Source organism: Polypterus senegalus, chromosome 16, assembly GCF_016835505.1.
Source record: "Polypterus senegalus isolate Bchr_013 chromosome 16, ASM1683550v1, whole genome shotgun sequence".
NCBI lineage: Eukaryota > Metazoa > Chordata > Cladistia > Polypteriformes > Polypteridae > Polypterus > Polypterus senegalus.
Genome location: NC_053169.1, coordinates 41,736,040 through 41,760,906, shown reverse-complemented (window position 1 = coordinate 41,760,906; position 24,867 = coordinate 41,736,040). Strand labels below are relative to the sequence as shown.

Below are 24,867 nucleotides of genomic sequence, written 5' to 3'. Positions count from 1 at the left end.
CACGTCACTTTCCAATGTGCATGTTGTTAATTAATATGAAAGTTAGGTGAATTAGACTAAAAAACATATTGTTACATTACCCACTTAGCACTGAGTTTGCAGGAGTCGGCCATCCTATTCTCAAGGATCTGTATTCATGTGGTAATCCACTTTAATAAAAGGATAAGCGTCTGTGTCTCTATGTGTCCAAAAACATGTTTTTACTTTGTCATTATGGGTTATTGAATGTAGATATATGGGAAAAAATTGCTAACTTGTCAAATAAAAATGAAATCTACAACCACTACAATCCACTGTACGTGCACTTGCCATTTTCTGGTTTGTAGGTTAACTAAGGTAAGCTCTCATTTGATAAAACTCATGCAGCCGGACACTCTCTTTAGTTGAAATCGCACAGCAAATGAAGTTTCTGAGAGTGTGACGGTTTGCAAGAATGGTTGGAATGGGATTTCATTATCGCTGATAGTTTCCATTATTGTTAAGCAATCTACTCCAATTACTTGTGACATGCCACAGAAACTGTTTTGAGGAATGGCACAAAAAACTGTAAGATTGTGTGTCTCTGGCAAAGAAAATTCTGTTGCTCACTGGAAAAAAAAATAGAAATGTGTGTGTAAATCGCACCATCTATTTATAGAGTTAGTGTTTTGTTTTTTCAAAAAATGTTCCAAAACTAGCAAACAAAGAAAAATAATTTATTTTTGGAAGGTGTGATTAGCTAACTGAGCTAAAGTGTAACTGGCTAATCAATACTCACTGCAGAAAGGCCATTACTGAAAAAGAAGTTAGTTACATTAATAGTTTTATTATGAATGTGTTTGATCAGTATCACTGGGTTTTTCCTAAAATATGTTGTCATCTTTATATATTTAAGGCCCTGGTCAACAGGTTTTAGTAATCAAAACAATGCAGTATTGCTTAGTGTGTATTTTCACAATATTCCTACTCATGATTTAAAGTACTCTTTTCAATACGCGTATGAAGTATCATATGATCATGACCTTCAGACTGCTTCCATATTATACGACAGTAAAGTCAACTTGAAAATTAGGAACAAACCACAATGGTTAGAAGCTGACGCACTGCAGCACGATTTGCACAATGCAGTGCTCTGCCGCTAGCCTAGTTGAAGCCAAGGTCAATGAACATGGACTGTCTGTTGCAGTATTGCGCCACTGTTGAACTACGCACCATTATGGGATTTCATTGGACAAAAGGAGTGAAACGTGCAGGTTAATTAATCAAAATAAGAAAGATAAGATTACGCACAATTCAAATGAGACCTTTGTAAGTCAGGGAATGGCTGTAAAAATATTGCTAATCACCTGAAAATTCCCATATCTACAGTAGGTCAATAATGAAAAAGTTCAGATCAACTGGAATTGTTACCAACTTGCCTGGAAGACCACCTAAGTTTATTTTGCCCAAACAGACACGCACTGCTCTGGATGGTACAAGAGGCCAAAAATTCCCCCAAGGATCACTGAAAAAGGAGAGCATCTTGGGCTCACCAAGTTTCCAAAACTACCATCAAATGCCACCTCCTTGCCAGTAGATTACTTGGCAAGTATGCCAGATAAAAGCCTTATCATTTCGTTTAACCACAAACGTAACACCTGGAGTTTGCCAAACCCTGCTGGAACTTTGATTGGAATGTATTCTCATTCAGTCAGTCATTATCCATCCATCCATCCATTTTCTAACCCGCTGAATCCGAATACAGGGTCACGGGGGTCTGCTGGAGCCAATCCCAGCCAACACAGGGCACAAGGCAGGAGCCAATCCTGGGCAGGGTGCCAACCCACCGCAGCAGTCATTATCCAACCTGTTATATCCTAACACAGGGTCACAGGGGTCTGCTGGAGCCACTCCCAGCCAGCACAGGGTGCAAGGTAGGAACAAACCCCAGGCAGGGCGCAAGTCCACCGCAGGGTGCACACACACACACCAAGCACACACTAGGGACAATGTAGGATCGCCAATGCACCTAACCTGCATGTCTTTGGACTGTGGGAGGAAACCGAAGCACCCAGAGGAAACCCACACAGACACGGGGAGAACATGCAAACTTCACACAGGGAGGACCCGGGAAGCGAGGCAGCAGTGCTACCACTGCGCCACCCGAACAGTATTCTATGTTCAGAAAAAATGAAAATGGATCTTTATTGCAAGGTGTGTTTGTTGTAAAAAGAAGACTGGTTATATCAAAAAATCTTGATCCCCACTGTCAGGTTTGGAGGACATTCTGTGATGTCTTTTTTCTTCTAAAGGCCCTTGGAAATTTGTTAGGGTACATGACATTATGGACTCAATGAAATACCAGTAGATTTTAAATTTTAATCTGAATGCTTTTGCCAAGAAACAAAAACTGGGTCATTGTTCAATCTTCAATCAGGGCAATGACCCAAAATGTATGTCCACAGCAACACAAAAGTGGTTAAAGGAAAACAAAATCAATAGCAATATTTATTTATATTGTATATTTTCATACAAATAATGTAGCTCAAAGTGCTTTACAAGATGAAGAAAGAAAAAAGAAAAATATAAAAATAAGATGAGGCAATGCTAAGTAACAAAGAATAAAGTAGGGTTTGATGGCCAGGAGGAAAGAAAAAGCAAACAAAAAAAAATGTGCAGGGGTTCCAAGGCCACGAGACCACCCAGTCCCCACTGGGCAAATCAAACCTCTGCCATGTCTGCCTCAGTCCCCAGACCTAAACCTAAACCTAAACATGTGAGGTGAGCTGAAGAGGAGAGGACACAAGAGAGGCCCTAGGACCCTGAATGATGTGGAGAGATGTGGAGGTGTCTTCTTTGAGAGGAGGGAAAGGCGCAGCAAGGGCTGGGACCAATTTTGAGGCAGTCAGGGCAGACAAGTGAGTGAGCAGGACCACAGATGAGAGACCTGGCTTTAAAGACTCGCAGACACATGCGATGAGTGCTGTACGTGGCGTGGCAGCAGCTGAACCAACAGCTGCCATTCTGAGGCTGTGTGTCTTAGAATGCTGTTTAAAAGAGGGGTTTCCTGTGGCTGAAGCTGTGCCAGGGGATGAGGGGCAGCATGAAAGACCACACTATAAATAAATATATATCCATATATTCAATTTGTGATGATCACAGCAGCCACCTTCTCTGATAATAGACTAGAGCAAGTCGGGGCTTTTGTAAGGCAGTTTGATAATGCGTATTTAGGCAAAAGTGGTTACAGGATACATTTCAAACCTTAATGCTCGATATTCCTTATTAAAAAGTAGTATTGCACTAGGAACAAAGGAATTTCTGGAGCAATTTGTGCGGGTTTTCAAAGCGACTGCCCTTCTTGATTTACATGTAATGGATGTCTGTCATCAGTTGAGATGATTTCCACTTTCTTGAGCATTGTCCTGTAAGACACACTTGCCAGATCAGATATTTAATGCCAGAGGTCCTCTGTAATTTTTGTCTTGTCCAATTCGCATGTCTATGCATACAGGAATAGTCCAACATGGGGTTATTTTTTTACTGACTTTTTAAAGAAGGTAGAAGGCTTTGTAATCTTTGCTGAGATGTGAACGTGCAATCCATGAACATTTACTGACATGAGCGATTCACACAGGACTAAAACTACACAGGTCCTCCGGTCATTGTTACTTGACCCCATCTCCTCATGAAAGTCTAATCTCAATCAAATGGAGCTTAAGGGTGTTAAATATAAAAAGGATGAGCAACATTTGCTGAAGAGAAAGCTTGCAAGAAAGACACTTAGGTGTTTAGCAGTTAAGGTGCCTAAGAAGAATACAATCTTCTGGGGAGATCAGAAGAGTCAAGAGGAAAAAGGAGTTGAGGAGTGCGGGGAAAAGAGAAAGATAAGCAGTTATGAATATCAAGAAAAAACATATACGGCAAAGGGCCATATCCTTCTGCAGAGAGGGCCTGCTGAACAGAACTGACGATGTGAATATTGGGATAGCCCCTTATGCATATAGTTAGTGTGGTGTGATTTGGACAATTTTGAGTGAGTCGATAATCTGGATTCCTAGAGCACTGGGAAATATTTGAAGATCACCTCGTTGTTTGATCATCTTCCTTGACATGTGTTACCCATATATTGATTGAAAGGAGTTTTTATGGAAATTTGATTAAGCTATAGTAAATTCAAGAACCAGGACTTTATAATGGGGTGGAAGATGATAAGATAAGATGCAATGGAGGTTTTTGTGATAGAAAAGACACCTGAATCTTTAAGATTTGAATATCCTGGGAGGGAAAGAAGTAAAAGGAGGAATCAAACTGGCAGCTTAATTCTTGGAAAAAGCTCTGATGGGAGAACAAAGATGTTGTATTGAACTTACAATATGCCATGGTTAGTCCAGGGGGGGATCTTGCAAGACTGATCACCAGTTAGAAGAAACGGGAACAATTCTGAGTCACCAGTGAATGTGACATTGAAATCTTGAGGAAAGACCATGCACACAGACAGTTTCTGCCCTGAATTCAAATTATGGTCTCCGGAGCTGTGAGGTTGACATGGTGCTCCCACTAGAGGAAAAAAAAAGAGGGAGAAGCCTCCTGATGGAATGACTGCTGTCTATTGGTCAACTCAAGTCTGCTGCTTATCACATGGATGTAGCTGTCTGGTGGGTCAAAATATTAACAAACGAGGGAAGTGGCTGAGGCTGTGTGTTTGTTGCTACTATGTCTTTAACAAGACCTGAATGTCATTGCTCTGGAAAGGTGGGTTTAGGAAATGGATGGATGGTTATTTCACTGTATTGCATAAATCAGTTAGCAAAACATAACTCAAAAAACAACCAGTCTGAAAATGGAAGCATTCAAAGATAAAGCAAATCAATCTGGCTTGACTATTTCTGGCTGGGGTTTCAGTGTGCCCACATTTCCTGTCTGTTAGTACAGATGAGAAGCTTCAGTTGGCAGAGTCACAGGTGGGTATCAGCAGAGTGTAGAAACGTCACGAAGAGCATGGACGTCTGTCTGTGCAGTATATTTGAACACTTGTCCAACTGTGTGAATGTATGGAGTCAGAGGTCTTTAAGTATCAGTCTGGGATTTCTTTTGAATATCATGTGATATGTAGGTGTTTGGCCTGTAGGAGGCACTCAAGAACTATCTCAAGCCCAGAATTAACACAAAGAAAGACCAGATAAACCCAAACACACAAGGGTAGGTAAATAAATAAAATGTAAAAATAGTATAGAGTAACTGAAGATAAACCCTGTAATTATCAGGTGGAGTAGCTGGCCTACTTGCCCATGAAGACCACAGATGTACACTCCTTTCTTATTTCCAGTATCTCTCTCTTGAACCACCATGCTGGCTTCTTGTCCTCCTGCCAGTGTAACTCTTTGCCTCTCTAAGCGTATAGTCCCATCAGTCATCACCAACTCCCAGCTAGTAATAGGGCAAACACAGCATCTTGATAAATAAAAAGATTTATTCTTCACAAACCTGTTTTTAGTAATAAAGAGGCTCTTCAGGAACACAAAAGGTAAAAAGGAGTTGCCATTAACACCAAAGGCAATCCAAAGCAAATGAGTCCCAATACAGATTTTCAATGAAACGTCAAAATCCAGAGCAGAAGTTCGAAAATCTAGAAGTTCAATAAGTCACATAAACACCAGTAAGCTCATCATTCCTAAGCGCATTTGAAATGAACTGCCAGGAACTGTGGGAGACCCTCAAGATTTATAGCACAGAGGGCAGTTCCTGGTGACTCTTGGCAGACCATCTTCAAAACACATAGAACATAATATAGGCAGCTTACGAAAGAATGATGCATATCATCAACAAAAGTAACATTAACATAATCAACATAAATCAAAGAATCAAAAATGAAAAAAGAGACATAAAACATCAATTTGAGGAGCAGCCAGGGGAGGAACCCTGGGTCAGACGTGACTCCTCTACTAGAGTTTTTACTGCTGTGTTCACATGCCATGGAATTTTCAGACCTGTGATGCCTCATCTTTCCATTTTGCCAGATCAGGTCAGGTCAGGTTGGAGAGCATGCACTGGTATAGTGCGTTTCCGCACCCACCACACGACAAAACAACTTGGGATCCTGGTTGGCAACCCCCCCAGGCAGACATGTGGTCCAGTCCCACCCCGTGGAAATGACCTTCTATCTGCTGCAACCAGGTGTTACGTGGGAGTCCCCTTGGCCTGGTCCAGCCACTAGGGTCCTCAACAATGAGGATCCTGCAAGCCGGATCACCGTCGGGGAATCACGTCACATGGTAGTAGTGCTGCAACTGACACTCCCTCACAATGCAGGTAATGTGGGACTCATTTGGGACTCGATGAGCAACCGCTCAAGTCACACCAGCAGTACTCAGGGATTCTCTACACAGTACCAAAGGAGTCCAATCTTCATCTCAGGTCACTGTTTAGCGTCCATATCTCGCAACCATATAGCAAGACAGGGAGCACCAGGACTCTAAACACATGGACCTTTGTCCTTTTGCCGAAACATCAGGAACGCCACACACCCCTTTCCAGTGACCACATGACTTCCCCCTAGTGCTCTCCAGTCTGTCTACTGATTTTTTAGGTAGAGTCACCAGAGATATAAAAGTCGCTGTCAAGGTAAGTAAACCACTCTCTCCACAGACAGACACACTACTGATGGCTGTGCCCAAGAGGTCATTAAAGGCCTCCTCATATTCATGTAAAATTTGTGTTTTGGAAAAAATGTGAGCTTGCTGTTAGTCTGTTACTGGGTCTTCTCAAAAAGCAATTAACTTTTTTTTTTTTGAAAAATAAAAGAAAATTACTGTAATAGGTTCACAGAGTTCGAGTTTCAAGTTCAATATTTTTCAAATCGAAGTCATTTCCTTACAAACACGGTATTTTTGCATTTGCTGTGCAAAATTGTGCTCTAAAGTTAAACATTTTCTATAAATTAAAAAAAAATTCATCCATTTATCCATCCATTATCCTAACCACAGGGTCATGGGGGTCTGCTGGAGCCAATCCCAGCCAACACAGGGTGCAAGGCAGGAAACAAATCACAGGGCGCACACACACACCAGGCACACACCAGGCACACACTAGGGACAATTTAAAATCGCCAATGCATGTCTTTGGACTGTGGGAGGAAATCCACGCAGACAAGGGGGGAACATGCAAACTCCACGCAGGGAGGACCCGGGAAGCGAACCCTGGTCTCCTTACTGTGAGGCATTTAAAAAAATATCTTGGCCTCAATGGCACTTTACAATAGAGGCTAATGGGGTTAAATTACCAGAATATCAGCTTCTAAAAATTTACGAAATACTTCTAAGACAATTTCCGAGTATTGATCTGTGTCTTGCTATTACGTGCACATTGTTAAATAGTTTATACGTGTTTAATTTTGAACAAAAATAACACCAATATTGTGAGAATCATCCATTTTAAAAGAAGACCTGTGTGCACGCCATGTGGAACACTGAACTTCTTCTCTCCGCTATCTCTTGGTTTGGAGAACTCTTAGTTTATCAATTAACATTCCCCAATGTACTCCTATTATTCTCTCATTCCCCCAATCACTTCCAAGGATAGAGACGTCATGTCTCTCAAATCTCACAGCGTTTTTACTGGATGTGTTATAGTATGTCTCATGTCAAGGATCTCCCCAGACCAGCTACAGGTCTGGTCCCAGGCTGATCTACTTTCATTGCTATTTTCTGAAAGCATTGCCAAACAACACAACATCACAAAAGACAAAGTATGTGACATTCAGTAAGCCTTTAGGCACTTTGCAGATTCCAGAGTGGCAGTGAATAAAGCGATAGGTATATTGTTAGATATCACTTTATTTGTCCCCAGGCAGAAAATCAGCTATTAATTTTAACTCATTTTACTGAAGGATATCCTCATGTTTCTATCAAATGTTTTAAATTACGTGAAAATCCCTGGGCCACCACCATTCTAGTATGGTGTATAAAAAATCAAGTCATACTGAATAGTGAAGAAAGAACAGAGGGCTCATACTGTATGTGAGATACACGGCAAGTGAGCAGTCCACACAGCTACCTACCATCACCTGCTCTTGAGGACAGTTAACTGGAGCGTCAAGATAGGACACCACTGCTTGGAGTCACTGCTCCATAGTCAGTGCCGGCTTTGGCTTCCTGAAGCTGAAGTGGATGTGAAAATAAAGTTTTAGTAAAAATGTGGACCTACACACCTTTAGATGATGTTTATTACAAGTTTCTCAGTTTAAGGTTTGCTGTCTCTATCCCGGGAGACTGTGGTTGTGTGAATTATGCCACCTTGATTAATACTCAGTGACACAACATGCTCAATTACTGCAGGGGTTTCATGAGTGCTCAAGCTTGTTCACCACCTTCTGTTTCATGGTCAGCTTAGGCAGGGGGTTTTGGGTATTTCACTCTAACTGCCAGGGTCAGTTGTGCAGGGCTTCACTCGGAGGTAAAGTCATCTGCTGTCTTCTGATGTTTTAGTCAGATGCTAGTCAGTAGCCATTACAGCATTGCAGGGATGCTGAGTTTGCTCCTCTGTACTGACTATATCGTTTAAAGTGTGATGGATAACAATAGTAAGAGCAAGTCAGAGTGGTAACCCTGAGGGCAGAAATCAAACAAACCATGGCCAGGACATGAGACAAAATTGTCGATCGAGAAATGTAGCAAAAGAATTCATAATCAGAATATTTCAATTAGCATAAGCCGAACACAAGATAAAAATCAAATTCGAACAACAGAAGACAATCCTAACCACACAGATCTTTAACAATAGAAATGTGAGAGGTTTATGTTTTGATTTATCCACAAAGTTGGATAGTCAGGAAGTGTACAATGCCAATCTTTATGCCACTGTGGTAATTATGTCACATGTCTCACACTCCTGGACATTCTGCCAAGCAACAGCCTGTCATTCTGCATCACAGACAGTGGCACCCATAATAGAAACAAACTGTCACTTCAGGAACATTTATCTCAAAAATGATGTCTACAAAAACATCCAAAATAAAAAAATAAAACGACAAAAAAAAAAAAACTGTCTCCAATCAAAGTCCCTAAAATGATATCTCCATTATTTTTAGAGACTAAGGAAAAAGTTGTAAAAAATATAAAACAAATTCGAGACGATGACAATCATAATCATGGACACAAGTCAGGAACAAAGCTTGTATAAGACGCTAATTGCAGTTATGGTGGTCGAGGGAAGAAGGGTCAACAAAAAACAAGCAGTCTGGGGTGCTATCACAGTCCTCCCTTTTAGTAATGTAGCTTTCAACAATATATAAAATAACAGAAATAACAACAAAAGTAGCTGCCACTTAACAAAGTGGCTTAGATCGTCAGGCTTTTGCCTGTGATGCACGTTCTCTTAAAGGAGGTTCTCTGTCTGGATCATCTTCTTGGCAGCCATTCTTTTAAAGTCCTGGGACTGTAAGGGCCAGGGTCAGTTGCCTTCACTAGGCTGTGGAGGAACACCATGACACGACTGTAAGTGGCAGCGCCCCCACCTCGCCCGGCCCTAGTTGCTACTACATACTTGGTAAAAGCTTAGATGGTGATCCTCAGACACGCATGCGCAGAGACAGCGTTAAGATGTGCAAAGCTGAGAGAGAGACCTGTGCGCACAGACTCAAGGGTGTCATGGCTACCAAAGGTCCATCTGGTAAATACTAACATGAAGGGAATATTTGGGCAGTCAGCTATTTTGTGTTTTATATTAGTAATAATTTAGATGACTTGACAGCAATTTGGTTTCACTTGAACATTAAAGAGTCTTTTTTGGTTGATCAATGTTATTCAATATTGTATAATATTGAAATGTGAAAACTTACAAGGGGGATAATACTTTTTATAGGTACTGTATGAGTTACATTCAGTAAGTTCTGCGACTATCCACTGTGTGGTGCTGATGTTGCACATGTGTGTTACATGTAATGGTCTGTCGCAGTAGGGGGCAGTAGTGCTCCCTTGAACCCTCAGGTACCACGCCAAACACCTGGTAAAATTGCCCCAATAATTATATTTATTATAATAATGTGCACTAAGCACCCTCCACTCCACTATATTCATAAATCACAATAACAACAAATAACCAATAATAATCACAATCCTCCACTCCCAGACGCGTTGCCCTCCTACCACCCAGCTCAGCTCGTTGTCTGGGAGTTCCCAGAGTCCTTTTATTCCTCCTGACCCGGAAGTCTTTCTGCCCAACAGTTCCACAAGTCCTTATTCCTTCCAGGTCAGGGTAAACAGTACTTTTCTTCACCCCGGAAGCCCGTCGCTCTTCCTGTGACGAACTTCCGGGTCATGGTGCCCAAATGAGTCCATTGGCCTCCCGACAGCGACTCCCAGTGGCCCCCAAGGTATCCAGCAGGGCTGTGTATAAAAACTACATAGTCCATGAGGCCCTGCTGGAATTCGGGGCCCGTATATGCTCTCGGGAGAGCTCCTCCCAGCGGCCAGGGGGTGAGGGCCGGAGTAAAATGCCGGCAATCCACCACAGGTCTAATAACCCTACTTGTGGTGCCAAGTGTGCCATCGCTTACACATGCTCAGAAGTGATTTACTGACGTTGAATTTGCACTGTAGTTATGGGCCAAAATGAAAAATGTCAACTTTTGAAGAAGCCAGACTTAAATTGTGTCATCTTGTCAGTAAATTGACAACTGAAACACTACAAATGCTCAAGCGCAGGAAGTTTCAAGAAGGAAGATAATTTCTCAGAGTAAGGCCTGAGGTGGTCATCCAGTAATAGACTGAAGAGAATATCTGAAAGGCGTAATGTGTTGTTTGTAAAAACTGTTATTGGAAATAGAGCATCCAAATAAGTCATCACACATCCTGATTTTTCTCTGCCCTTTGTTGTGCTTTGTGATTATTTTGGCTGCACTGAAAAATGTGATACTGGCTTCGATAAAATGTCCCACTTAAGTGATTTCCAGCTGTGCCTCCTGCTGTTACACAAGAGGTGGCACAAGTACTTTGGAACTGAAGAAGTGTCTTTGATCTTTGCACATAAAAAATGGTTATTCCACTTTTTCTTGAATTAAGGCAACTTAATGACTATTTGGTTGTGTGATTCAATTCTTTATGGCAGAGTTTTGTGAACTGACATATGCACAAGGTGTCCAGTGGCCTTTTAATGCTCAAACTTGTAACCCTTTTTTAAGACACGTATTTGAAAAAGTCTGTTTGTTTGGACTGGATAGCTTCTCCAGTTTTATTCATGGTGGAGTTATGAATGAAAATGAAGTTTTTGCGACTTCTCACATTTGTTTGTTTAGCTGACGTCTCTTATTCAAAGCAGCTTTAAGTCACAATGGTGTCATTGTTATGATACCTCTATGGGAAGTGTGACTTTTTGCGTGCGTGAGAACATGTGCTCAGCTTCTTCATTTTCTTCTTCGCAAATGAGACTGATGGTAAGAAGAGTAGAAAGCAAAGCCTTGATGGATTGCTCCCTGAGTCTTACTTGCTGATATTAAGTAATCAGTCACTGACCATTCCATTTCAATCAAGCCCACATTTGTCTTGCCAAGCTGTAATTAATATGTACCCCCTGTGGTGGAGCAAAGTATGACTCGAGATCAAAAATAAATGTTGGGGTATCAACCGGGTCTGCCCTTTTAATAATGGTGCCAGTTAAAACAGAAACAGCACTCGATGGCACAAAAACATGTGCCTTTGCTAATCTGTCAGGTCTGGGGTAGAGCTCCATCCTGTGCTCGGTCCATATCCAAATGAGACCCCATATTCTGGGAGCGCCTTGAATTTATAGTCCTCTGACTTTAAGGCTCGGAGTCAGTTGCCCTCATTAGAAGTCTTCTCTGACAAGTAACGTTAGAAATAGCACCCCCTCTCATCCCGAGCTGGTATTGCTCACCTCAGATAAGGTGACCCTCTGATGCTTATGTGTGACGTCCCCCATTCCGTCTTTCTAGTGAGGGGCATCACCACATAGATGTGGTGATTTTGTCGAAATGGAGAGGCCAAAACCACCAAACATCTTACTCAACTTGAATACTTTTAACATCCATCCATCCATCCACTGCCTACCCCTCTGAATCCGAACACAGGGGTCTGCTGGAGCCAATCCCAGGGCACAAGGCAGGAACCAATCCTGGGCAGGGCGCCAACCCACCGCAGGACACACACAAACATACCAAGGCCAATCTAGAGTCGCCAATCTACCTAACCTGCATGTCTTTGGGTTGTGGGAGGAAACCCCGGAGAAACCCACGGGGAGAACATGCAAACTCCACGCAGGGAGGACCCGGGAAGCGAACCCAGGTCTCCTAACTATGAGGCAGCAGCGCTACCACTGCGCCACCGTACCGCCCTACTTTTAACATTCGATATTAAAAAAATAACAAGAAGGAACAATGAACTGAAAAAAATGAATAACACTGGAACAAACGTAAATGTTGAACCAGTAATCTGTCATCTAAAATTCAAAATTCAGAGTACAAGAAACACAAGTCAAAAGGTAAAGAAAGCTAAAAAGCCAACATTGAAAATATATACGGGGTGGAACTCTCAAACCTCTTCATTGCTCTCTTGTTTCCTTTACAGCACATTTGACTGACTATCTTGTACTTGTGATAAATACCCCTGCTCAAAGCCTGCGTTTTTTTTACTCACCTTGTACTTCTTCCCTTCCCCAGGTTATAAGCTAATTGAAGCAGGTTCTGGCTCTGTGGTGTCCATAGTATTTTTCCATTGTCAGGTTAAAAATGAATTAAAACGGCTTCTGGTTCTGTGGTGTCTATACTTAAACCAACTGTAACAGATGCGCTAAAGTTATAATTTACTAGTACAATGCAGGAAAAATGTAGAAGAGAGAAATACTTTAAATGTGAATTGTGTCTGTAGCCAAATTGCTTTTCAGAGTCCTGTAAATTCAATTTGTCTTGGTTCAATTTAAGCCAAATTCTAAAAATTTAATATAAGATGTCTGCAGTTCAAAAATTGAAGATTTTCTACTCCAATACGAGATGTCAGGGCAAAATTACAAACATAAAGTACAATATGTATTGGCATGAGGAACATTCAAGACTCCAGCAATAGAGAGGCCCTAGCATCTAATATCAAGGACAGCGGTTCTAATCCAGAATGTGACAAGTCATGAGTCTTGATCTTGCTAACCCTTGGTCCGGGCACCCCTGTGCCATCTTGATATTGTGCTGCCTCACTTTGAGATATGTCTCTTATGAAGGACTTTTCATAAATATTTAAACTCGTTTGATTGTTCAGCTCAGTAACTCAACATAGCGGGTCACATCTTTTCTAGGTCTCTCTTTAGAACGTCAGCAGCTGTCAACGACCTCTGTGGTGCGCCGGACTGAGAGAAAGGCCGAGTCTTTGTTGTGTTTTGAGAAGGCCTGTGATGCTGCTCTCCTCTACCTGCAAGAGCTGGAGAAGGTACGAGTCACTGGGATGGGTGATTGATTGTCTCAAAGTATTTGTCATGTCTCAGCCAGGGTTCCTGCTCAGGCTTGGGTTCTAATTCATGCTTAATGTCTCCTTTGTTCATTCTTTAATGTTGATTATGTGTATCATTCTTTATTTTTATTTTGTCTATGTATTTAAGCTGCCTTTTCCATGTTCCTCGTGTGCCAATCACTGCCAGGAACTGCACTCCACCATATAAATTCAGATGGTCCTCCACAGTTCCTGGCAGTTCAGTTTGAATGTGCGTAGTAGTGTTGGGTGAGTTACTGTGATTTTTTTGTGCTTGTGAGATTTTGGATATTTTAAACCTGCACTCTTTTCTTTGACTCTGCCTTGAGCTCTTTCTTGAGATTTTGTTTGCTTGGATTGCCATGTGTTGCTGTCAACTTCTTTATGCCTTTTGTGCTCTTAGGAGCTTCACAGTGTAATAGAACATTGTTGTGAGAATAAACATTTTATTTTATTAAGATCTCGTGTTTGCTTTCATAACTAGCCAAAGGTTGATGGGCATTTTTGGAAGTGTGTTTGGAACTAATGTGCTTTAGGGCTTCTAGTTCATGACAGTACTGCTCTGAGACTGTTGTATGTGAAAAGCTGTCTTTGGATTGTGACTGGCTGCTAAAGCAATGTCCATTCAGATAATGGAAATGGAAATGAATCCCACAAGGTGGAACCTCACTTTCGTAGGAATTATAGAAACAGGATCAAGATGAAGTTTATGGTCTAGTATGCACAGTAAAATGAAATTCTTACTTGCATGTCTCCCACACTCTAGTGACAGTAATACAGTACTAAAAAGGCAATGAATACACTTTCATATGTTGAATGTAACACATATAGGACCTATAAAAAGTGTTCACCCTCTTGGTAGTTTTCACATCTTGTTGTTATACAATATTGAATCACTGTGGGTTTAATTTTTTTTCTTATTTGACACTGATCGACAGAAATGTTAAAGTAAAATCAGATCTCTGCAAAGTAGTTTAACTCTTTGAGGGCTGAATATTTTTTCCAGAAAACAGTTTTCTGAAAAGCAATGGCTTCACACAGAAATGAATATAAAACGTCTGTTGCTGCATGCTGTGGGTGCCAGTTTGCCAAAGTGTGCGTCAGGCTTGTTGCCAGGCTGTCTTCACGTGGCTGGGGCAGCAGCAGCGGTCACGGTCGCAGTGCATTGCAATCTGGATTCTACCGCTTATCAAAGTTAAGTGGCAGTCCTCCCAGGCAAACAGTGCCATAGGCTTGTACCTGTTCAGTACCATGAATAGCTGAGGACCAATCAGCTGAAGCCGGAACCTCGCATTCGTCTTCGATTGCTTGTATCAAAATCAGAGTCCGACAAGTCATAGTCCAGTTCAGAGAGAATAGGCACAACGTCGTCCCTGGAGTATTCTGCTTTATGCATCCGCTTTGATCTCTCGCCCGGTGTCAGGGCCATTTTTGTCATCGTTTGCGCCTTGCTACTCATGGGAGTGCAGGAAATCTCGGTCAAAACCAACGAAGCTAACTTTCCTTCTAGCAACGAGACTCCAACTAAAACACAATAGTTGGTTTTGTCGCAGTTTACAGTTGATTACCATCGTCAACTCCTCCTTTTGACAAAAGTCGACATCAGCCCTGAAAGAGTTAAATGAGTTACAAATATAAAATCCAAAGCAATGGGTTGCATAAGTATTTGCCCCCTTGTACCATGTTGCAGTATTTGTCAGTGGCAGCCCTGACAGCCTGGGGTCTGTGTACACAGGTCTCTCTATCAGCTTTGCACATCTGGGCACTGCCATTTTCCTCCATTCTCTTTTGCGGATCTTCTCAGGCTTTGTCAGGTTTGTCAGTCCAGGCACACCTTCTAAACTGGATTGACATCTGGACTCAGACTCCAGGACATTGTTAATCCATTTTTGTATCATTTTGGCTTTATGCTTGGGGTCATTGTCTTGCTGGATAAGAATTGTTTCGTTTTACTTTCTACCCTCACAAGCCTTTGAGGGCCTACTTCAGAGAAGCATCCATCAGCACGATGCTGCCACCAGCATGCTTCATAGTTTGTTTCTGATAGTGTGATAGCAGTGTTTAGTTTTAATTTAGTTTTTATTTATTTATATAGCACATTAAAAGAACTAGAAGTTGACCAAAGTGCTTTACATCGAAACAGTATGAAATAAAAGACAGATAAAGAATTATTAAAAAGAAAAACAAAAAGGGAACATTATACATACATGAAAAAATACATGTTTAAACATGGCAGTTAGTCTGATGGCCAAATGTTCTATTTTGGTTTCATCAGACCATCGAAGCTTCTTCCAGATGACTTCAGTCTCTCATGTGCTTTCTCATAAGCTCCAGCTGGGATATCATGGGCGTTTTTTTTAATGGTGGCTCTCTTTTCCACTCTCTCATAAAGCTGTGACTGGTAAAGCATCCGGGCCACAGTTGTGGTCTTTAGAGGATCTCCTATTTAAGCCGCTGTAGCTTGAAACCCCTTCAGAGTCCTCATTGGTCCTTCGGTGGCCTTCCTCACTAGTTTTTCTGGACAGTCTGCCCTTGATAAATGTACATCTGTGCCATCCATTTCTCATTGACTGATTTATCTGGACTCCAAAGGATATTCAGTGACTTGTCTGTTTTCTTGTCTCCATACCCTGACTTTTTTCAGTCACCTTTTTGTGGAGTTGCACGGAGTGTTCTTTTGTCTTCACCTTGTAGGTTAGGCTACCATACTGACTCACCACAAGTGGCGCCTTCCACATTCAGGTGTGTTTATACTACAATCGATTGAAGCCCCAGACTGGTGATACTCCATTGAACTAATTATGGGACTTATAAGACCAGATGGCTGCACCAGTCGTGATTTAGGGGTGCCACATTAAAGGGGATAGATGAATGCATGTTTAAATATTTTGTGATTTATACTGTACTTGTTATTAATATAGAAGACTTTGTAGAGATCTGCTTCTAATTTGACATTAAGGAGTTTTTCCTTGTTGATCGGTCAAAAATGGCAAATGAAATCCATTGTGATTTAGTGTTGTTCGACCACATTAGAAATATTCCCAGAGGAATATATATATATTGTGACCACTGTAGGGCATCACATAGCCCATAACCCCAGACACAATGGCACCAATACAGTCCTGAGATCTAAAGCAAGTGATTTTTATTTATAAGTACCTTCACAGGCTCCTTCTTCCTGTACAGAATTTCTCAGTATAATTCTTTTCCTCACTCCTTCCACTTCTCCTAGGCCAGCCTTTTCCACTTCATCTTGACTCCCAACTCTCAAATCGAGGTGGGATGGCTTCTTTTTTGCTGGACCCAGGAGCCTCTTGGTGCCACAGCTTCGCACGGTGGTAGCCCCCCCCTGGCAGCACCCAGGAAACTCAACAGGCATGCCCCCATGCAACCCTGTGGGTGTCCAAATTGAGGCCATGCCAGAGGAACACCGCTATCTGTCATGTCAGGGGGGTTGAATGGCTTTCTGTCGACAACTTTCCCTAGTCCGGCCAATATTTCTTCTCCCAGACTGTGGGAATAGGAACCATAAGGTCTTGCTCTCCATCCCAGTCAGGATACTAGTCCACCTGGTACAAATTTTACAATATACAGTGTATATTCATTATTTATGAGGGCAATCAAAAAGTAAAGGAAATTTGAAAATTATGTGGTGACCAAAAATGGATAGAAGCTGACGCAATACATGTTTGCAATGGCTTATGGGTAGTTTGAGCATGCATAGCCCAGAGCTCTGCCCTTAGTCTGGTTGAAGTCAAGGTCCAATAAACATGGACGCTCTGCTCCAGCATTGCACCATTGTTGGACAACGTGCCATAGTGAGATTTCTTGGGTAGAGAGGCAGTGAAACCTGCTGAAATATACTGAAGGATGTTGGCTCAGTATGGAAGTGAAAACAGCATGACTCAATATAGACTTTATGAATGGGTAGAAAGGCTGTGGCTATTTGAACTACCCATAACCCACCACAAACATGTTGTATTACGTCCACTTATATCCATTGCGTTTTTCATCCATCCATCCATTATCCAACCCGCTATATCCTAACTACAGGGACACGGGGGTCCGCTGGAGCCAATCCCAGCCAATACAGGGCGCAAGGCAGGAAACAAACCCTGGGCAGGGCGCCAGCCCTCCGCAAGGCACACACCATTGCGTTTTTACTTTTTGATTCACCCTTGCACAAGAGACATTTATGCATTTGTTACTCTGAATGGCAAGTGGATAAAAAGGGGGAAACTAGTGGTGCAGCACATCTTCAGGGTCTCGCTTTGATTCTTAGTTCCATCATTATGTGGAATCCACAAGTTCCCTTTGCTTCTGTGTTAGTTTTGTTTCCTATGTGGATTGGGTTGATGGACGCCTCTGAATTGATCCTGTATGACTGTGCATCTGATGTATGATGTAGTTTTTCCTCCACTTGCCAATAGTTTTTCCTATTTGGCCATTTTTGTTTTTCCCTTTGCATTTATTTGAAAACTAGGGGGTTACCCCTTGCTCACTTCGCTCGCCCAAATCCCCTGGCCTGCGCTACACGACAGCCGGTTCAGTGGCAACTGGGTGACAGTCAACTTGACGAAAAGACAACTCTGCGAAAGACAACCCAGCAAAAAGACAAGTTGGCGAAAGACAATTCGGCGAAGAAACAACTTGCCGAATTACAACTTGGCGACAATCTTTACCAGTTAGGTAATAGTTAGGTTCAAAGAGATTTTTTAATTATATGTAAATGACAACATGATTTAAAATGTAGAAAATCACCCAGTTTTCTTTTCTCGGAGTTGTCTGTTGCCCAGTTTCCTCTGAACGGTGTCAGCCACTTCGCATCACTTCCGCTCGCGTTGTGAAGAGGGGGACTGAACGCACCCAAAGGAGACGCGGTCGCTCCTCCAAAACCCCCTCTTAAATGGTGATACAATGGGAAACAAATGCAGTTTGCTCAATCTGCTGCTGCTGCTGCCATGCCACGTGATCTGCATCTCACGTGGCACTTCGAACATTTAAAAGCCTGTACAGCAGCTCTCTTTCTCATCTACTCTTTGTCTTTTATTTCTGGCCCCGGACGTGGTTAAATCTTTTGGCACAAAGTCTCATCTCGCAGGACATGAGTTCTTGATATTTTTTAGTTTATAATTTAAAAACGGAAAAAGAATCTAAAAATCTAACAACATCACATTAAAGTTCAATAAATTCTGAAAAGAATAATACCAAACACACACACACACACACATATATATATATATATATATATATATATATATCCATCCATCCATCCATCCATCCTCTTCCGCTTATCCGAGGTGGGGTCGGGGCAGCAGCAAGCAGAGAGGCCCAGACTTCCCTCTCCCGGCCACTTCTTCCAGCTCTTCGGGAGAATCCCAAAGCGTTCCCAGGCCAGCCGGGAGACATAGTCCCTCCAGCGTGTCCTGGGTCTTCCCGGGGCCTCCTCCCAGTTGGACGTGCTCGGAACACCTCACCAGGGAGGCGTCCAGGAGGCAAACTGATCAGATGCCCGAGCCACCTCATCTGACTCCTCTCGATGCGGAGGAGCAGCGGTTCTACTCTGAGATGACTGAGCTCCTCACCCTATCTTTAAGGGAAAGCCCAGACACCCTGCGGAGGAAACTCATTTCAGCCGCTTGTATTCGCGATCTCGTTCTTTCGGTCACTACCCATAGCTCATGACCATAGGTGAGGGTAGGAGGTAGATCGACTGATAAATTGAGAGCTTTGCCTTACGGCTCAGCTCCTTTTTCACCACGACAGACCGATGCAGAGCCCGCATCACTGCGGATGCCGCACCGATCCGCCTGTCGATCTCACGCTCCATTCTTCCCTCACTCGTGAACAAGACCCCAAGATACTTGAACTCCCCACTTGGGGCAGGATCTCTCCCCCACCCCTGAGAGGGCACTCCACCCTTTTCCGGCTGAGGACCATGCTCTCGGATTTGGAGGTGCTGATTCTCATCCCAGCCGCTTCACACTCAGCTGCGAACCGATCCAGAGAGAGCTGAAGATCACGGCCTGATGAAGCAAACAGGACAACATCATCTGCAAAAGTAGTGACCCAATCCTGAGTCCACCAAACCGGACCCCTTCAACACCCTGGCTGCGCTAGAAATTCTGTCCATAAAGTTATGAACAGAATCGGTGACAAAGGGCAGCCCTGGCGGAGTCCAACTCTCACTGGAAACGGGCTCGACTTACTGCCAGCAATGCGGACCAAGCTCTGACACCAGTTGTACAGAGACCGAACAGCTCTTATCAGGGGGTCCGGTACCCCATACTCCCGAGCACCCCCACAGGATTCCCGAGGGACACGGTCGAATGCCTTTTCCAAGTCCACAAAACACATGTAGACCGGTCGAGCAAACTCCCATGCACCCTCCAGGACTCTGCTAAGGGTGAAGAGCTGGTCCACTGTTCGCGACCAGGGCCGAAAACCACACTGTTCCTCCTGAATCCGAGGTTCGACTATCCGGCGGACCCTCCTCTCCAGAACCCCGAATAGACTTTTCCAGGGAGGCTGAGGAGTGTGATCCCTCTATAGTTGGAACACACCCTCCGGTCCCCCTTTTTAAAGAGGGGGACCACCACCCCGGTCTGCCAATCCAGAGGCACTGTCCCCGATGTCCATGCGATGTTGCAGAGGCGTGTCAACCAAGACAGTCCTACAACATCCAGAGCCTTAAGGAACTCTGGGCGCATCTCATCCACCCCCGGGGCCCTGCCACCAAGGAGTTTTTTGACCACCTCGGTGACTTCAGTCCCAGAGATGGGAGAGCCCACCTCAGAGTCCCCAGGCTCTGCTTCCTCATTGGAAGGCATGTTAGTGGGATTGAGGAGGTCTTGAAGTACTCCTCCCACCGACCCACAGCGTCAGTCGAGGTCAGCAGCGCACCATCCCCACCATATACGGTGTTGACACTGCACTGCTTCCCCCTCCTGAGACGCCGGACGGTGGACCAGAATCTCCTCGAAGCCGTCCGAAAGTCGTTCTCCATGGCCTCTCCAAACTCCTCCCATGCCCGAGTTTTTGCCTCAGCAACAACCGGCCGCGTTCGCTTGGCCTGCCGGTACCTATCAGCTGCCTCCAGAGACCCACAGGACAAAAAAGTCCTATAGGACTCCTTCTTCAGCTTGACGGCATCCCTCACCGCCGGTGTCCACCAACGGGTTCGGGGATTGCCGCCACGACAGGCACCGACCACCTTGTGGCCACAGCTCCGGTCAGCCGCCTCAACAATAGAGGCACGGAACATGGCCCATTCGGACTCAATGTCCCCCACCTCCCTCGGGACGTGGTTGAAGTTCTGCCGGACGGAGGTGGGAGTTGAAGCTACTTCTGACAGGGGACTCTGCCAGCCGTTCCCAGCAGACCCTCACAACACGTTTGGGCCTACCAGGTCTGACATGCATCTTCCCCCACCATCGAAGCCAACTCACCACCAGGTGGTGATCAAGGGAAAACGTCGTCCACAGTTTTTATTTTTCATTGGAGGCTTATTGAACCGCTCTTTGTCTCATCCCTCACCTAGGACCAGTTTGCCCCGGACAACATAGCTCCTAGGATCATTGGGACACGCAAACCCCTCCACCACGATAAGGTGACGGTTCAAGGAGGAGATATATATATATATATATGTATATTGTAAAAGAGTGAGGAGGAGACAGCAAAAAGGTTTGGGGTTTTCCGGCCCCGTATATTGTTGATAATCCACAATAAAGTGCAAAAAAACTGGTCAAAACTATAAACAAAAACTGTTCATAAGCGCGACGCTGAATCATGGCATCGGTGGCCATGTTATGGAGGAGGAGCCGGAAGTGGAGGAATGCTGGGAAGGAACCGTGAGGGAGGATGGGATCGATGACGTCAGGAAAAGATGGAGGAGGAAGGGCGGAAGTAACGCAGTGCGGGCAAACCCGGCTTATGGTGGCGGAGCGTCTTTTTTCCTGTAAGAAAGCATAGGGAGAAAGTTAGTACCCCGCCATTCCCTGCCGGCGAATGTCTTCCCAGGTATATATATGTAGGTTTTAAAATAAGCCCAATTTAAAGTGTGACAAAAAAGTGACATAAAAATGTCACATAAAATGGTTGCACTTTTAGGCTTAGGATTTTATATATAGAGAGTAGATAATTAGGAATTTATCAAGTTACTTATCTTTTCCTCCTTGGGATGGTGGTGTTTCAGATTTTTGACCGGTTGTAGCTCTTCTTTTTTGAATTAAGTCTTACCATTTCAGTCTTGTGGAATTTCTTATTTTAGATACTTTATGATCATTTTTCATGTATTAATGGAGTTTGCCCGTGTTAGTTTATCTAGAGCATGCTGTCATGAGTTTTCGTACGCTTTTCTTTTGTGCCCTCTTTTTCCTTTGTTGCCTTCATTCTAAATGTAGTTTCGTTTATTGGTTAATCAATCTTTGTTCCTTTTGTTTCTAAATTAGGTTGTTTTGTTATTTATTTTGTATTCTGTTCCTTGTGTTTAATATAGTTTTTAGAATAGAATTTAGTTTTTTTAACAAGTTTTTGGGCTTGTTAATGTGTTATTTCAATAAAGACTAGCTGCGTGTGGTCTTCAGTACAAAAAACTAGTAGTTTTATTATATTCGTGAAGTTGGAGAGGCGTCACCTAACTCTTAAGCATTACCCAGTGCAGAGGATGTGGACCCACCTGTGCTTGCTGCCCCACTGGCTTTCATAAGAAGACACTGGTGATACCATAGCCGTATCATTGGCATATGAGTCTCTTTGTCTTGAGGAAATACCTCCAGATAGACAACGTTTTTAGTGAGAGCTTCAACCTTGCCCTGTGTTGCTGAGGTGTTTCACTTTCACGTTGTTGCTTGGCGTCTCCTACACTCAGGTCTTTTGTAGTGAGAAGTGAGAGTCATGCAAATGCTAAAAGATGTAAAAGTGCAGTGTGTGCGCCATCTAGTGGCTGTGATTGAGCATGCGCAGAGCAGACTGCTCCATACACACACAGGTCTTTCATTTATACAGTATGCTGTACAGTGGTGTGAAAAACTATTTGCCCCCTTCCTGATTTCTTATTCTTTTGCATGTTTGTCACACAAAATGTTTCTGATCATCAAACACATTTAACCATTAGTCAAATATAACACAAGTAAACACAAAATGCAGTTTTTAAAATGATGCTTTTTATTATTTAGGGAGGAAAAAAAATCCAAACCTACATGGCCCTGTGTGAAAAAGTAAAACTTTTGTGTTTACTTGTGTTATATTTGACTAATGGTTAAATGTTTTTGATGATCAGAAACATTTTGTGTGACGAACATGCAAAAGAATAAGAAATCAGGAAGGGGGCAAATAGTTTTTCACACCACTGTATGTGTTAAGTCAAGAAGCTAGTATGCTCTTAATTAAAGACCCCTGGATTTTATGTACAGATCTAGCAAGGTCTTGCAATCACGAGCTGACAGATTCTCAGAGTCCTGCACTGTAAACAATTTAAAGTCAGCATTTAGCGGGCAGCTGGTATTCTTGGCTGTCTCTTAGGTCACATCTGTGAGCAATGAATTTTTATTTATTTTACAGATTCAGGGTAGATTATCGATACACAGTCTATTGGATTTTAGTTACTGGCAAAAGTAATTTTCAAAGTCAAACCAGAAATTAGATGATGATGATGATGATGATGATATACAGTACTTCATTAATCCCTAAGGGGAAACTGTCTTTTCACATGACCTTTGGAGGTCAGAGTGTAGGTTCAGCCATTCTACAGAGCCCTGGAGCTATTTTCACATTAAAGGCCTTGCTCAGGGGCCCAGCGAAGTAGGGTCCTTTTTGGCAGTAATGGGCCATGAACTGACAACCTTCCAGATATCAGCACAGATGCTTAGATATGAGCCATGAATCCGAATTGAGTTGCTTTTAACTTCACTCTTGATGTATTCTTATTAGCCTGTAGTCACTGTGAACTCCTTTCAGTGTCGTGACTTTTCAGGGATTAGGATTAGGGGAGCAGTGTCCCCAATGCCCTCCATAAAGGGAGAAAAGACGTACATTAACTACCTCTCCTGTTTGACTTCAGAATAGTGAACATGGGAATGCCAAAGGCTGAGAATCAGCAATTGTACCAATATCTGGTTAACCAGCAGTCTACTCAGCGGACAAGGCAACCTCTGTAGATCTTTCGAGTCTGGCAGTAGTACTAGGGTGTTGTAGTGTGTTAGCCATTATGGATGCAATGAGAAATCAAGCAAAGTTACACCTTTTATTGGCTAAACTGAACAGATTACAATATGCATTTTTATTGTTATATGTGCATAGTTAGTTATGTTTGTGTTTCTTTGTCCTGCAGTCAAAAAGCATGAAGATGACAGCTTCCCCAGTGGAAGCAGAGCTTGGATTCTTTTTGGAGGCGGCCCTGCAGAGTGCCTACCTCACTCACCTCAGACAAGGGTAAGGCTGTGTGTCGTCTGCTGCTGCCTTCACAGAGTCACACATCTGCTGCAAGTGGCTTATTTGTAAATAACATACGGTGGGCTCAAAATATACAGACGTACTGTAGATTTACTTACTTGTGGTAAGTAATGGTAAGGTGGAACACCACAGATACGTTAAAAGTAGAAATGCAAGTAAAAAGGTAAAAATAAAGCAGTCTTTAAAAGAGTGGAGTGGAAATTTGCAATCCATTTTGTAGACCAGACATGCATCTAGAGAACAATTAGAATTTTATTATAAATACAGTACGGCACTTGAGATTGTAAGGCATTAAAAATGTACATTTAAACCGTGGGCTATGAACATAAACATTGTTTGGTTAATTGATTGGCATTGTGGGGATATTTAGGTGTACATATGTTTACTTTAATTAGTTTTATTTTTAAAACCCCAGAATAGTATTTAGCACCATTTTTTTGTACAAAGTAATTCACTGAAACTCCAGCTCAGTGTTTATGGTGTTGTAGTCCTAATCGTAGATAGATAGACAGATAGATAAAAGGCACTTTATGATAGATAGATAGATAGATAGATAGATAGATAGATAGATAGATAGATAGATATATCTATACTAATAAAAGGCAAAGCCCTCACTCACTTACTCACTCACTCACTCACTCACTCTCACTCACTCATCACTAATTCTCCAACTTCCCGTGTGGGTGGAAGGCTGAAATTTGGCAGGTTCATTCCTTACAGCTTCCTTACAAAAGTTGGGCAGGTTTTATATCGAAATTCTACGCGTAATGGTCATAACTGGAAGCAGTTTTTCTCCATTTACTGTAATGGAGATGAGCTTCAACGCCGTGGGGAGGAGTTTCGTGTGACATCATCACGCCTCCCGTAATCACGCAGTACATAGAAAACCAGGAAGACCTCAAAAAGCCTGAAGAAAACATGCATTATATAATTGAGAAGGCAGCGAAACAATAAGAAGCGAGCGAGTGACATATACAACCATATTCAT

At 42.8% G+C, this 24,867-nt stretch overlaps 1 protein-coding gene across 2 annotated transcripts in view; it reads left to right on the top strand.

Moving 5' to 3' along the window:
• The window catches only part of ttc7a (tetratricopeptide repeat domain 7A), a 450,183-nt gene that overhangs the window by 58,685 nt on the left and 366,631 nt on the right, over positions 1-24,867 (top strand). For both annotated transcript variants that reach the window (XM_039737925.1, XM_039737924.1), the window contains exons 4-5: positions 13,258-13,388; positions 23,758-23,858. In XM_039737925.1, coding sequence (XP_039593859.1) covers positions 13,258-13,388; positions 23,758-23,858 — 232 coding nt within the window. The remainder of the gene's footprint in view (positions 1-13,257; positions 13,389-23,757; positions 23,859-24,867) is intronic.